Source organism: Natator depressus, chromosome 11 (assembly GCF_965152275.1).
Source record: "Natator depressus isolate rNatDep1 chromosome 11, rNatDep2.hap1, whole genome shotgun sequence".
NCBI lineage: Eukaryota > Metazoa > Chordata > Testudines > Cheloniidae > Natator > Natator depressus.
This window is the reverse complement of record NC_134244.1, coordinates 75146592-75161879: the sequence shown is the minus strand read 5'-3', so window position 1 is coordinate 75161879 and position 15288 is coordinate 75146592. Positions and strand designations below refer to the sequence as shown.

At 41.5% G+C, this 15288-nt stretch overlaps 1 protein-coding gene across 6 annotated transcripts in view; it reads left to right on the top strand.

Moving 5' to 3' along the window:
• LOC141996231 (2,7-anhydro-N-acetylneuraminate hydratase-like) overlaps positions 1-15288 on the top strand; it is a 69649-nt gene that overhangs the window by 46715 nt on the left and 7646 nt on the right. For 5 of the 6 annotated variants that reach the window (XM_074968182.1, XM_074968176.1, XM_074968179.1 and 2 more), the window contains 4 exons: positions 41-97; positions 6817-6947; positions 9873-9927; positions 14016-14108. In XM_074968182.1, the coding sequence (XP_074824283.1) occupies positions 41-97; positions 6817-6947; positions 9873-9927; positions 14016-14108 (336 nt within the window). The remainder of the gene's footprint in view (positions 1-40; positions 98-6816; positions 6948-9872; positions 9928-14015; positions 14109-15288) is intronic. The other variant, XM_074968181.1, reaches the window with a different exon arrangement.

Here is a 15288-nt window from a genome sequence, read left to right as displayed (position 1 = left end):
AGCAAACGGAGTTATGTTTCCTCGCTGTCTGTTTATATAGGAGCTACTAGATGCTGGAGCCATTGGAGACATCTGCCACATACAGCATCTGGAGCCCGTAAGTGTGTGTGTCATGGGATTATCTGAGCTTAGTTATTCCTATTAATCAGTGCCTTGGTAGTAAATGGTTGGTTTCAGAGTAGCAGCCGTGTTAGTCTGTATCCGCAAAAAGAAAAGGAGGACTTGTGGCACCTTAGAGACTAACCAATTTATTTGAGCATAAGCTATCGTGAGCTACAGCTCACTTCATCGGATGCATGCAGTGGAAAATACAGTGGGGAGATTTTATACACACAGAGAACATGAAACAATGGGTGTTACCATACACACTGTAATGAGAGTGATCAGGTAAGGTGAGCTATTACCAGCAGGAGAGCAGGGGTGGGGGGAGACGGGCGGGGAGGGGGAACCTTTTGTAGTGATACTCAAGGTGGGCCATTTCCAGTAGTTGACAAGAACGTGTGAGGAACAGGGGGCAGGGGGGAAATAAACACGGGGAAATAGTTTTACTTTGTGTAATGATACATCCACTCCCAGTCTTTATTCAAGCCTAAGTTAGTTGTATCCAGTTTGCAAATTAACTCCAATTCAGCAGTCTCTCGTTGGAGTCTGTTTTTGAAGTTTTTTTGCTGAAGAATTGCCACTTTTAGGTCTGTAATCGTGTGACCAGAGAGATTGAAGTGTTCTCCGACTGGTTTTTGAATGTTATAATTCTTGATGTCTGATTTGTGTCCATTTATTCTTGTACATAGAGACTGTCCAGTTTGGCCAATGTACATGGCAGAGGGGCATTGCTGGCACATGATGGCATATATCACATTGGTGGATGTGCAGGTGAACGAGCCTCTGATAGTGTGGCTGATGTGATTAGGCCCTGTGATGGTGTCCCCTGAATAGATATGTGGACAGAGTTGGCAACGGGCTTTGTTGAAAGGATAGGTTCCTGGGTTAGTGTTTTTGGTGTGTGGTTGCTGGTGAGTATTTGCTTCAGGATGGGGAGCTGTCTGTAAGCAAGGACTGGCCTGTCTCCCAAGATCTGTGAGAGTGATGGGTCGTCCTTCAGGATAGGTTGTAGATCCTTGATGATGCGTTGGAGAGGTTTTAGTTGGGGGCTGAAGGTGACGGCTAGTGGCGTTCTGTTGTTTTCTTTGTTGGGCCTGTCCTGTAGTAGGTGACTTTGGGTACTCTTCTGGCTCTATCAATCTGTTTCTTCACTTCCACAGGTGGATATTATAGTTTTAAGAATGCTTGATAGAGCTCTTGTAGGTGTTTGTCTCTGTCTGAGGGGTTGGAGCAAATGCGGTTGTATCGTAGAGCTTGGCTGTAGACAATGGATCGTGTGCTGTGGTTTGGATGAAAGCTGGAGGCAAGTAGGTAGGCATAGCGGTCAGTAGGTTTCCGGTATAGGGTGGTGTTTATGTGACCATCGCTTATTAGCACCGTAGTGTCCAGGAAGTGGATCTCTTGTGTGGACTGGTCCAGGCTGAGGTTGATGGTGGGATGGAAATTGTTGTAATCATGGTGGAATTCCTCAGGGGCTTCTTTTCCATGGGTCCAGATGATAAAGGTGTCATCAATATAGCGCAAGTAGAGTAGGGGCTTTAGGGGACAAGAGCTGAGGAAGCATTGTTCTAAATCAGCCACAAAAATGTTGGCATACTGTGGGGCCATGCGGGTACCCATAGCAGTGCCGCTGATTTGAAGGTATACATTGTCCCCAAATGTGAAATAGTTATGGGTGAAGACAAAGTCACAAAGTTCAGCCACGAGGTTTGCCGTGACATTATCGGAGATACTGTTCCTGATGGCCTGTAGTCCATCTTTGTGTGGAATGTTGGTGCAGAGGGCTTCTACATCCATAGTGGCCAGGATGGTGTTTTCAGGAAGATCACCGATGGATTGTAGTTTCCTCAGGAAGTCAGCGGTGTCTCGAAGATAGCTGGGAGTGCTGGTAGCGTAGGGCCTGAGGAGGGAGTCTACATAGCCAGACAATCCTGCTGTCAGGGTGCCAATGCCTGAGACGATGGGGCGTTCAGGATTTCCAGGTTTATGGATCTTGGGTAGCAGACAGAATACCCCTGGTCGGGGTTCCAGGGGAGTGTGTCTGTGCGGATTTGTTCTTGTGCTTTTTCAGGGAGTTTCTTGAGCAGATGGTGTAGTTTCTTTTTGTAACCCTCAGTGGGATCAGAGGGTAATGGCTTGTAGAATGTGGTGTTGGAGAGCTGCCGAGCAGCCTCTTGTTCATATTCCGACCTATTCATGATGACGACAGCACCTCCTTTGTCAGCCTTTTTGATTATGATGTCAGAGTTGTTCCTGAGGCTGTGGATGATGTTGTGTTCTGCACAGCTGAGGTTATGGGGCAAGTGATGCTGCTTTTCCACAATTTCAGCCCGTGCAGAACACAATGGTACTTAGCGTAAATAACACTTAGCATATATGCTATTCAGCATCTTCTCAAGTGTGCTAGAAGCAACTAATTAAGTGCTGAATACTATTGTTCCTTTTCCTTCTTAGTTACAAAATTTAATTAGTTAAATAGGATTTGAGACAGACTTTTTTATTTTACTATTTTTAAGTCTTGTGTATTTTTTTATATTCTTTATTAATCATCTACTGTGAACATAAAACAACTAGAAATATTCCTTTTTAAATGCTTTAGAAAACAAATTGCTTAATCCTCTTGTTGCCAAAACTCGGGGGTAAATCACTGGAGAACTGCTGACTTCACTTCCATGACCCTTGTAACGAGAAGCATCCCTAAACAAATTTTTTGTTTCGAACTTTCTGCTGACTGTGTAATCCATTTTTAAAAGTATCTGTGTGTGGGCGAGGGAGAATCTCTCATATTTTGTCCCATCTTATTTGGCAGATTTGATTCTCTTCTCCCACACTCTACCCCCATATGAATCTAGCTCCTTCTCATGTATATCCTTGTTTGTATACCAACAGCATCTATTGAATCAGCAGGAACGTGCGATATCTGGAAATAGTTTGTGGTAACTTCTAATCAGAGCTACAAAAAGGTGCTGAGAGCATTATTTTGTGTGGGCCTTACCAATGAATTTTTTTAATTTCTCAGTAAAATGTTGGATTTTTATTTCTAAAGTTGATATCAGTCAGAAGAAATTTACTGTTAGATCATCACTGTTTAAAGTTAGTGAAAATTTAAAAATTCAAGCACTGAAATTAAATTTTATTTAAATGTCAATAATGTTTTTCCCCTACCATTTCAGTTATGGTTTAGTATGTCAGAAACTAATGTAGCTTACAAATTCCAAGCAGACAAACATTGTCTTTGTTCACTATTCCGTTTTAGGAGGAATACTTCAGTTTCCAAGTACAGTGGTTAAATGACACTATCTACTTTTGCACGCTTTACCTCGAGCAAAATTAAAGTCACAAATTGTGTCCCCAGCGTAAGCATTTTTAATAAACTGACAGGAATCAGGTGTTTAGAAAAGCAGAATTTTCCTATGACCTTTTTACATTACTAACACTCAAGAAATTAGCTTCCTTTTTTTAGTGAAAAGGATTTTAGATATTCAGCAAATTCTGCTGTGACACTTAGCCAAACAAATCTGGATTGGATCATTCACAAGGAAGATGCCAAATTATTTGTTTATACTTAAGTAGATTGGGAGGGACTGTGATTTTTGTTTTGCTTCCTGGAACTCTGTTTTTGGCGTTTATAGGAAGTATAAGTTGTTACCATCTGGCCCAATACCCCTTTATATGGACACCAGTCTGAGTGAATATGTATACTGGTTCTCATGTGCTTCCAAGCCAGTTGGGTCTGGATAGCATCTCATCACCATTTCTGGGTCTGGGTCCTTAGGACACTCTCCAAGACTTAGACCTTTTTGTGCCTTTCCTTGGGACATAGGACATTCCTGCCCTAGACCTTGAAATCTGTGTCTGAGACCTCCTGAGCCTCACAGTTGCTTACTCATGCTCCTGCGGAGCTCCACTAAGGCTGTGGATGCTCTGGGCTTCTAGTTTAAGCCCTGTGGGGACGAAGGAAAGCAAGGAACACAGGTTTTAGCAAAGGTTTGAGAGGGGTAGCTGTGTTAGTCTGTATCAGCAAAAAAATCAAGGAGTACTTGTGGCACCTAGAGACTAACAAATTTATTTGGGCATAAGCTTTCATGGGCTAAAACCCACTTCATCAGATGCATGCAGTGGAAAATACAGTAGGAAGATATATATGAAACAATAGGTGTTGCCATACCAGAGAACATGAAACAATGGGTGTTGCCATACCAATTGCAATGAGACCAATTAATTAAGGTGGGCTATTATCAGCAGGAGAAAAAAAACCTTTTGTAGTGATAATCAGGATGGCCCATTTCAAACAGTTGACAAGAAGGTGTGAGTAACTGTGTGTGTGGGGGGGGAATTAGCATGGGGAAATAGTTTTTACTTTGTGTAATGACCCATCCACTCCCAGTCTTTATTCAGGCCTAATTTAATGCTGTCCAGTTTGCAAATTAATTCCAATTCTGCAGTTTCTCGTTGGAGTCTTTTTTTGAAGTTTTTTTGTTGGAGAATTGTGACTTTTAGGTCTGAAATTGAGGGACCAGGGAGGTTGAAGTGTTCTCTGACTGGTTTTTGAATGTTATAATTCTTGATGTCTGGTTTGTGTCCATTTATTCTTTTGCGTAGAGATTGTCCGGTTTAGCCAATGTACATGGCAGAGGGGCATTGTTGGCACACGATGGCATATACCACATTGGTAGATGTGCAGGTGAACGAGCCTCTGATCGTGTGGCTGATGTGATTAGGTCCTATGATGGTGTCCCTTGAATAGATATGTGGACAGAGTTGGCAACGGGCTTTGTTGAAAGGATAGGTTCCTGGGTTAGTGTTTTTGGTGTGTGGTTGCTGGTGATTATTTGCTTCAGGATGGGAGGCTGTCTGTAAGCGAGGACTGGCCTGTCTCCCAAGGTCTGTGAGAGTGAGGGATCGTCCTTCAGGATAGGTTGTAGATCCTTGATGATGCGTTGGAGAGGTTTTAGTTGGGGGCTGAAGGTGATGGCTAGTGGCGTTCTGTTACTTTCTTTGTTAGACCTGTCCTGTAGTAGGTGACTTCTGGGTACTCTTCTGGCTCTGTCAGTCTGTTTCTTCACTTCCACAGGTGGATATTATAGTTTTAAGAATGCTTGATAGAGATCTTGTAGGTGTTTGTCTCTGTCTGAGGGGTTGGAGCAAACGCGGTTGTATCTTAGAGCTTGGCTGTAGACAATGAATCTTGTGATGTGGTCTGGATGAAAGCTGGAGGCATGTAGGTAAGTATAACGGTCATTAGGTTTCCGGTATAGGGTGGTAGTTTTGTGACCATCGCTTATTAGCACCGTAGTGTCCAGGAAGTGGATCTCTTGTGTGGACTGGTCCAGGCTGAGGTTGATGGTGGGATGGAAATTGTTGAAATCATGGTGGAATTCCTCAGGGGCTTCTTTTCCATGGGTCCAGATGATGAAGATGTCATCAACCTAGGGTAAGTAGAGTACAGGCGTTAGGGGATGAGAGCTGAGGAAGCGTGGTTCTAAGTCAGCCATAAAAATGTTGGCATACTGTGGGGCCATGAGGGTACCCATAGCAGCGCCGCTGATTTGAAGGTATATATTGTCCCCAAATGTGAAGTAGTTATGGGTGAGGACAAAGTCACAAAGTTCAGCCACCAGGTTTGCCGTGACATTATCGGGGATACTGTTCCTGACGGCTTGTCATCCATCTTTGTGTGTAAATGGCTTCTACATCCATAGTGGCCAGGATGGTGATCTTCCAGAAAACACCATCCTGGCCCTTGAGGAATTCTACCATGATTTCAACAATTTCCATCCCACCATCAACCTCAGCCTGGACCAGTCCACACAAGAGATCCACTTCCTAGACATTATAGTGCTAATAAGCGATGGCCACATAAACACCACCCTATACAGGAAACGAACTGACCACTATACTTACCTACTTGCCTTGGGAAAGTTTAGATATCTCTTCAGTGCATAGTACAAAATGGAGTTCATTTGATAAACACAGCCCACTTTTGTCACAGAAGTATAATGAAGAAGTTCGTGAAATGTGTGCAACATTTCAGATGGAAATACTGTTGACACAATGTAATGTATTTTGCTAAATGTTCCATTTTACCACAACCTTTTCACTAAGAAAAAATTGAAAATAATATTATTTTTAATTTTATCTGAGATATATATATATATATATATATATATATATATATATATATATATATATATATAAGTGGTTGAAATCTGCATCATTTACAGGATCAGTGGTCTTTAATTGTGTTTTCTGTATGTTAAGAATATGCAATATACAAATTTCAAACATGTTTTTGGAGTATGCACCAAGGTGATGTTTTTCTAGCTGAAATGAATTTGGTGTCTTCATTCAAGTTTCTAGTAGACAGGGGTCCACAATATAGAAGACAACCATGGTTAGCACTAATTGGTAACTTTGATAGTCTCATAAGGAATCCAGGGATTGAAAGCCATGGACACTTGAGTCCCTAAAGTTTGTCCTTTCAGGTCAAGAGTCAGAAACACTTGTAGGGCATAGGGTGAGGTAAGCATGCACTGCTGCTTCTCTTGCTGTACCTGATCCTTATTATAAGACCTCAGTGAGCCTGTCAATCTAGCAACTTCTTAGCTGTCAAGCCCCTCCTCCTTTAAGATTTGGGATTATTAATTATTTTAAACTATAAATTACTTGTATCTATTCACTTCATTAATTACTGTTTATTTCTTGTAAGCATAGGTTGGATTCTGGCATTTTGCCCACTCGTTTGTGAGAGGAAATTGGAGGAATGAAGCAGAAAGTACATTTTCTTTGTTAGCCAAATCCTGCCATGACATCGACCTCATTCATTTTTGGATGGGTGATAAAAGGTTTACAGCATTTTTTTATCATATTTGTTCTAAGAATAAACATGTGCAAACACAAATACGGTGTGTTATAGTTACACACGTTTTATGTAACTTTCCCCTTCCGAGAGACTAAGGCCGTGTCTATGCTACAGAGGTTTTGCCAGTATAGTTACAGTGTAGATGCAGCTTATGATGAGAGAAGGAGTTTTTCCTGTCGGCACAGTAGCACCACTCCTCCAAACAACATTACTTATGTCGTCAGAAGAACTCCGCTGTCAGTATCACTGCATCTACATTGGAGGTTTGCCGACATAGCTGTGCCGGCAAAACTTTGTCGTGTAAACCTAGCCCCAGCTAGCTCTTTTCCCCGCTGAGTGTAATTGACCGTCACCCTCCTAGAGAACAAGAAGCCTGAACCTTCTTCTAAATGTAGATCTCCTGCAGTGATACAAAAAACGATCGATTAAATTACATTGATTTAAATATTGGCGTTCACATTAGTTAAAGGAAAATGCTCGTAGTTGTTATTACGTCCTGGCAGGAAGAATAAACCAAAGGCGGTAATCAGACTGTGGGGGAAAGTATCTATCTAGGGACATGCATGTCTCCATCACTGTAGTATCTGAATGCACTGCAAATATTAATGAATTTATCCGTACAACTCCCTTGTGAGGTAGGGGGTTTTATATCCATTTTATAGACTGAGAACTGAGGCAAAGTCTGTGACTTTTCCAGGGCCACACAGTGAGTCTGTGACAGAGCTGGGAGCTCAGCCCAAACCTCCGGAGTCCAACACTAGTACCTTAGCCACAGGTCATTCTTTCTCTCCTGAAACTTAGTATTCCAAGCACGGTCTAATTTCTTTTTTAAATTGCATCTCCAGTCTGTCCAAAATCACCAACCTAGCCAAATTAGCTAACTAAACTATTATAGCTTCACTGGCAAATTTAGTTGCAAGTTGGATGTAAAACTTGTATTTATCAGAAAAGGATGGAATCCTCAAAAATGGAGGAATTGGAATGACAATGGCCCTGAGTCTGGGACTCGCTGTGTCTACTTGTGAACCAGTGCATAAGGGCCCCAGTTCAGCAAAGAACACAAACATATGCTTAAATGGGACTTAAGGACCTGCTTAAGTGCTTTGTTGAATGCCACAGAGACATTTTCAAGGTGTGATAATTTTACTAATTTTCAAGGCTAGAAATATTCCTTGGAAGGTCAGCTTGTGGAAAGCCAAGCATTTCCATTTCTCAATGACATACATTATTTTTCTATCCTGAGAGATTGAGATATCAGACCATAATATCTTATTTTTATTATCCCCCTTTTATTTTTGTAAAATACTTAATTTCTGTAACATTATCTCTAAAACCACTAGAATTAGCCAGGTTGGATTACATCTTCTAACTCTTCAGATAGTCTCAGTTACTGTTGTGCAGCTCCTGTTGAAGTCATTTGTCTTCACTGGTCCATAATCTTGAACAGCCTGTGAAATATCAGTTTCTAAAAATCGTGCCAGAGTTGAAGTGGGTGAGGGAGGAAAAGAAGATGAGAATCAGAATGATGTGATTTTTACTGTTTGATAGCTCCTCACCTCTCAGAACATCCAGTGGGACCAATGCAAACACCTTCAGGGCCAGTAAATATTATGCAGCACTTATCCTGGACTAGAGGTCATAAAGAAATTGTGATCCTTGACTTAAAAGTATAAACATAGAGATGTTGTATTTTGTATTCTCAGACCCATTTTAGTCCCAGAATTTTTTTAGTATAGAACTAAAGACATATTTTTTTCCAGTTCCTTGAAGGCAGCCCAGACAGTTATTGTTTGTAAATTCTTGTAACAAACTGGAGACAAGAGAAAAAAATCTGAGTTCTTCTGACATCATTCCGTTGACTAGGACCCTGCTCAGTTAGAGATTTCCTGATGTGACAAAGCTCTGTCCTTGCCTCCGTGGGTCCGACGTTTCCTGGTGGATTTCGCTAGCCTCAGAGGCTCACTGTGACCCTCCACGTAACCCTTCTTTCTCTAGAGACAAGGGTCACAGTCTACTGAGCCATTTTCATCATAAGCCAGTGAGGGAGGTGAGGAGAAATTATCCTTCCTTGCACAGTCTCTGTTGTCTCCCAGCCTCAGTGATTAATCAAGGGGCAAAGGTGGTGGTGGTGGGGGGGAGCCTGGGCCCACCATCTACTCCGGGCTCCAGCCCAGGGACCCTAATAGTATCACCTATGGTAGCTGACCTTTTAGAAACATGACATGTACAATTCCCTGGGCTACTTCTCCCACAGCAGCCCCCACTTCCTCAAGCTCCACTTCACCCTTACCTCAGGGCCTCCTTCCTTGTGCCCGATATGGTGTGTACTACTCAGCCTCTCCAACAGCGCAACTTCCTCCCACAGCTCCTGACATGCCCACCCACCTGACTGACTGGGAGGCTTTTAACTAGTTTCAGCCAGTCCCTGATTGGCTTCAGGTGTCCCTATCAACCTAGCCTTCTCCCTGCCTTCTGGAAAGTTCTTAATTGGCCCCAGGTGTCTTAATTGACCTGGAGCAGCTTCCATTTCACTTAACCTGGTACCAGGGATTTGTTTAGCCTGGAGCTAATATATCTATCTCCCACTACTTTTCCATAGCCATCTGGCCTTGCCCCGTCACACTGAGTAATAAAATTATTTCCAATACTAAGACATGTCATCAGAAAAAAATCTTAGTGAAAACAGTTGCCCCACTGGTGTAACAGAAAACCAACAATTAATTGGTGTTGAAGGACTTTGAATATCTAAAAGCCTGATCTAGGTTAGATTGAAATTAGTGAAAGCCTTTCTGTTGACTTCGGTGTGTGTTGGATCAGGCCCAAAATGAACAGTTAAGAAAGTGACAATTTCTACACTTTTTTGTACTGACAGGTTTGTTTATTTATGAAAATATCTGTTTTATTTCAGGTGCTTAAAGGTGTCATCTTTTGGCAGTCTTTCTCATTTTACTAATGAGCATAAGGTTTGTATAAATACTACTATATAAAGGAATACTCAAAGTCTCTAGCCTTATTTCAGCAAAGCATTTAAGCATGTGCTTAAGTCCATCTCGATTCAACAAACCACTTAAGCACGTGCTGTAAATTAAGTTCATACTTCTTTGCTACATTGGGGTCTAAATTATCATTTACTCTCCATTTTATTTTATTTCCAGGAAGTATGTGACCATTTTAAACATACCTGTAGTTATCAGTGTTTTTTCTGCTAAAAATGTGCATTTTGAAATATAATGAAAATGACATAAACATTGCAGAAAATTCCTTCTTTTGTGTTAACAGAAGCCTAATCTTACAGTAGCCAAGGTCCTGAAGCCCTAGTGAAATAACTCAGGAGTGTAGAGAGCCTAAAATGACATAGCCCAAGCAGAAACTGCTTATGCCGTTTAAAAAAATATATATTTAATCTCAGTATAGTATGCATTATGTCTACAGACTCACCAAGCTAGTTCATCCTGGCTTTCCCATTATGCCTTCCATTCTCTTTAGCACCTTCCATGCTATAAAATTGTTCCACACCACTTTCAGTATCTAACTCTCTACTTTAGATTTGGATTTTAATTTGTGTCAATAGGACTACTCATAGAATATCAGGGTTGGAAGAGACCTCAGGAGGTCATCTAGTCCAACCCCCTGCTCAAAGCAGGACCAATCCCCAGTTTTTGCCCCAGATCCCTAAACGGCCCCCTCAAGGATTGAACTCACAACCCTGGGTTTAGCAGGCCAATGCTCAAACCACTGAGCTATCCCTCCCCCCAAAAATTACTCATATGCATAAATTTTACTACCACAGTTTGTAGAATATTCAGATTCACAGTTTCGGACCTTTGATTTTTTTTTAATGGAAAAACTATTGACTTTCTAATGTTGATTTAAAACATCTATTAATTGTAAGATAACTTTTAAGAGAATAAATATTCAGCTAAATAATCTGAATTTGTTTTTAAAAAAAGTCAGGACAAAAGAGTTTGTCTGCTTAGGTGTTCATTCCTCACAATCATGTTTCATGTCATGATCAGTTTATAAAAATGAAAAGGCCATGTAAATGTAACTATCTGGTTGTCTGTTTGGATTCACCAAAAAGGAAATGCAGAACATAAAAACCACTGTTGCAGCTTTGCCTACAAAATATGAATACACTTACATAAAAATCAACCAACGGAAAAAAAACCACCCTAAACCCAATATGAAGCTAACAAGATGTGCCTGCCATCATCCAGATCACTTTTCTTGTGTAGTGTATCCCTTTCCCCTATCTTGCATAGGTTCGGTTTGTTTGCAAAGTATAAGCTCTTTGGGGCTTGAAATGTGTCTTAGCAGATTTTGGGCACTACCACAATACAAATAATAAGCAGTAAAGTAATTTAAGGATCCATCATCAACATTAATTTAGCTATCTTATAAATTCTGTGTCTTGTAGTATACATATTGTTACTTAAACTGTAATGTGAATCTCAGGTGTGGGTAATATCAACATTGGGCATTTCTAAGGTACCTATAGTTGTGGGTATCTAAACACCATTGTTGAGTTACACGTTTAACCAGACGAGTAGGAATAGATATTAGTACATGAGCAATGAGGCTGAATTATTGTGGCTGGTGGAGCCCTTCGCATTTTCCAGATCTTGACTTTTTGTAATTGTGCAACCTCAGCATTTCATTAACTTAGCCACTGGCACTTGCTTTCTTTTCCAAGAGCAGGATGGGGAAAATGCCTGTATTTATAGTAGGAGGACTTGTGGCCCCTTAGAAACTAACAAATTTATTTGAGCATAAGCTTTCATGGGCTAAAACCCAATTCATCTGATGCATGCAGTGGAAAATACAGTAGGAAGATATATGTATATATGTAACCCTTCTGCCTGTCAGAGTTGGCAGCAACAAGGGCTGGGTTCAGTATCTAGGGGTTCCATTCCAATAACACAATGCAAAACCGGCTCAAGCCCCCACCCAGTGACCTGGGACAAATATATACCACCCCCGCTGGGCGCCTCCAAGAGGCAATACTTCCCCTCTCACACTCACATAGTCTGAGTGTAGCAAAAAGCCTTTTAATAACAGAGAGAAATAATGTCGGCATTATGTTGGGGAAACACCACCAACAGGATTCATAACACAACCCCTGAGCAAAAAACCCACCCCAAGCAAATTGGGGCGTGTCCTTTCCCTTTGGTTCTTGAGTCCAGCAACCCAAAATCACCCAAAGTCCCAAAAGTCCAACGACCCAAAAGTCTCTGTCCCCGGTCAGGGCAGCCCCAGAGTTCGAAAGTTTATCTGCAGAGCTTTACCTCCCAACCTGGGTGGAGATGGGGGCGGGGGTAGTTAAGGGGCACCTTACATAGTCCAAAGCGGATTGCCCCACCTCTCCATGGGGCTCCGCTCTGCCAGCTGCCCCATGAGCTGCTCCAGGCATCCACCAGCTGCTCTGCTCCACAAGCTGCTCTGCTCACCATCCCGCAAACTGCAATGCTCTGCTCCACCAGCTGCTCTGTGCCCCACAAACTGCTCCGCCATATATCTTCAGGCTCCCCCACTACTCAACACAAGACTCAGTGATTTCAGCTCTTAGTAAGTTTCTCTCTTTTGTGATTTCAGCTTGTAGTAGGGGAGCCACAGTGCTGGTGCACCATTAGCCCAAAGTGAATTCAGCTCAGCAGCCTGTAACCAGACTCCTACTGGAATCAAAATTAGCTCTGATATTCCACAGTGGAGAGAGGAGGAAGTGCAATTAGCATGTAAGGCCCTCACCAGGGGGCCCATGCCACCAAGTATTAATACCTATCCCCAGCTTCGCTCCCTTCACTGGGTTTTGGAACCCATGACCCTTGCCTAGCGAGTGCTGCTTAGTTGATGGTGAGTCCCTCCGTCATAACAAAAGGCCAAGTACAGTTCCACTGTCCTTGGTTCACATAATTAGGATAATAACAGTTTATTCCTGCCCCAATAACAGAGAAACTGGGGCTCCTACAGCAGCCAAAGTGACCATCTAGGCAGGGTGGGCGTGCTTATGCAAATGAGATCAGCCCTAAAGTTCTTTTCCACAACCCACCATGACTCGCCACCAGATGTCAGGGTAGAGCTCATCCTGACTCTGCTTACATCTGTATACACAGAGAACATGAAGCAATGGGTGTTATCATACACACTATAATGAGAGTGATCAGTTAAGGTGAGCTATTACCAGCAGGAGAGAGAGAGAGAAAAAACAGAACAAAAAAACCAAAAACCTTTTGTAGTGATAATCAAGATGGGCCATTTCCAGCAGTTGACAAGAATGTGTGAGGAACAGTAGGGGGGAAAATAAACAAGGGGAAATAGTTTTACGTAGCCTTATGCTGGGATTTTCAAAAGCGCCTAAGTGTTTTAGGCACCAAATGCCAGTGAAGCTAATTCAGAAATAATTTTAACTTCCTTTTTGCCCTCAAACCAAACACAGTGCTTGTGTATGTTCGTTTTAACTTCAAAGTTTTAGTCCCTGGCCGCTTCTGTTGTATCTTGAGGAATGTGTAGATTTAATTTTTTACAATGAATATTTTGCATAATTTTTTCTGCTATCCCATACCTTAAAACGAGGGAGAAGATTTGCTCAGACTTTTCAAAAAAAATCATTTTTGGGCAGAGATCAAAGGTTTCAGCCCCAAAAGTGAATTCTTGGAAGATTGTGAACACGTGAAAATGGGGTAAAATGAAAATAGTTTTCCAACTTTAACTACCAATTACAGTACTTGCTGCATGAGCATGTTATTTAGTAATGTTAGCATATACTTATCTAGCTCCCTGGTGACAGAGGGCTAGCTGCAGCACCTTGGACTGAAGGCTCAACTGGATGGTTGTAAACCACTTTTTCTTGGGAGATGATGAATAAGGCTGCGAGTCTGTCATGGAGGTCACGGAAGTCATGGAGTCCGTGACTTTCCATGTCCTCCATGACTTCTGCAGTGGCTGGTGCTGGCCCAGGGGCTAAATCTTCCTAATATTGCAATAAGTGTCTTTCTGTGGATGAAAATACATGAGTAAAATTAATAAATAATGAATCACTGTAAATTTGCTTTAGCCCAAAGGAGCTGCCAGTCGGTGCTTAGACTGTTCAGTTGAACAAACCTGTCCATATTCAGCCAAGAAGATTTATCTACAACGTGCAGAGAAGGTGAGTATAGTACTGTTTTCAAGCAACATATCTTCCACATATTAACTACATTGATCTCAAAATGTGTTCAGTTTCCAAGCAAAAGGAACTCATCTTTTGGTTTTCCTAAGATCTTGGAACATAAGAATTACTGTATAACATCAGACCATTGTGTCATCAAGGATAATATTTTGCTTCCGATGGCCAACACTTGATGTTTTGGAAGAAACAAGAAGGCCAAAATGTATCCAAGCTGTTTGCTCAGTTTTACCATGGGAAGGGGATGATTTCTTTCTGACTCCAACTTCATATAAAAGTGAATTTTAAAAGGTTTTATAAATAAATGGGATCAAAGAAATGTTAGGAGGGAGCTTCAGTAATAGATTTTAAGGCCAGATGGACCACTGTGATCATCTCGTCTGACTCATATCATGGGGCATAGGACTTGCCTGAATTAATTTCTGCTTCAAGTCCAGTAGCTGTTGTTGAACTAGAGTATATCCTTTATCAAAACATCCAATCTTGATTAAAATTTTCTAGTGATGGAGAATCCACCAGAACCCTTTTAAGATGCTAAATGTAAATTTAGAAGCATATGAATAGAAATGGCCTAATTTTTTTTTCAGAAGTGCTGTGCAAACCCAATTTCCATTGAACTGAGTGGGAGTTGCAGATGCTGAATATCTCAATACATTCCTGTACTAATGTAGGGGGATGGCTGAGTTTATCTAAGAGGCACATCTCTTTACAAGGACATAAGTATGAAAGTGAGGAATTGGTGTGATGGGTTGTCCCCCCTCTCGGGGTGCCACCTAGGGCCTGATTAAGATTATGAGGAGCCTAAGGCTAATGGGAGGGAAGGGTCTAAGTATGAATTACATATTGCAGAAAAAATTATGAAGTCATTAAACATTTTTCTACTTACATATTTACATATTATTTATTTATGTAAAATTAACAAGATTATTCTGCTCTCATGACACTCAGTTCTTCAAACACATTTTTCTCCTAGCTTTAGCTTTGGCAAAGTCATGAATGATGTCATCGTAATTCAAAACCCTGATGATTTCATTCTCAATGCTCAAGAGGAACAAAGCACTGAGATGCTCTTGAGTCATGGTGGATCAGAGGACCTTTTAGACCCTTGTTAGAAGAGAGAAGGAACATTCTCCACTACAGTTAGTGATCGTTAGTGACAACT